The sequence below is a fragment of the Myotis davidii genome, unplaced genomic scaffold, assembly GCF_000327345.1.
Source record: "Myotis davidii unplaced genomic scaffold, ASM32734v1 scaffold4, whole genome shotgun sequence".
Classification (NCBI taxonomy): Eukaryota; Metazoa; Chordata; class Mammalia; order Chiroptera; family Vespertilionidae; genus Myotis; species Myotis davidii.
Window position 1 is genome coordinate 100,862 of NW_006294707.1, and position 650 is coordinate 101,511.

The 650-nt window shown below is 50.6% G+C and overlaps 1 protein-coding gene across 1 annotated transcript in view; it reads left to right on the plus strand.

The window, feature by feature from the left end:
* Positions 1-338: 338 nt before the first annotated feature.
* The window catches only part of LOC102753992 (HLA class II histocompatibility antigen, DRB1-4 beta chain), a 10,142-nt gene continuing 9,830 nt past the window's right edge, over positions 339-650 (plus strand). Inside the window, exon 1 of the mRNA XM_006769132.2 lies at positions 339-480. Coding sequence (XP_006769195.1) covers positions 381-480 — 100 coding nt within the window. The 5' untranslated portion in view covers positions 339-380. The remainder of the gene's footprint in view (positions 481-650) is intronic.

Below are 650 nucleotides of genomic sequence, written 5' to 3' on the forward strand. Positions count from 1 at the left end.
GCAGTGAGAGAGACCAATGCTCCCCAAAGGCTCCAACTTGTGTGCTCATCACTGACTAGCGCAGAGCTGCCTCACAATAGGGCCCAACATAGTGTTTCTGACACACCAGACCAAACCTTTAAAGCACTAAATCAAAGCTATGATTTTAATGCAGGAAACTTTAAATTTCAGAAGAGAAACTACATACTGAATCTCTGACCAGCAACTGATGATGCTATTCATCTCTGATGCTGGTTAGTTCTCAGTACTGAGATGACCCAATCCAGGAACAAACAAATGAGTTCCCTAGTTGGTATTATTTGGGATGTGGTTGGAGAAGAGTCCCAGCCCTCCTGAGTGAGACCTGCCTGCTCCCTGCCCCGTCCTCGCTGAGCTCCAGCATGGTGTGTCTGCGGTTCCCCGGAGGCACCTTGATGGCCACTCTGATGGTGATGCTGATGGCACTGAGCCCTCCCATGACTCAGGCCAGGGACACCCCACGTAAGTGCACCTTGGGGGTGAGCTGTTGTGGGCGGAGGAAGAAAGGAAATCAGCTTTGTCACTGTGTCCAGGCCATGTCCCTTAGAAAATGGTGGCATTTTCCTCAGTGACCACCTGCCTTATCATATGGATCCCGATTCTTTCCACCACAAAAGGGGCTGGTGCTAGCC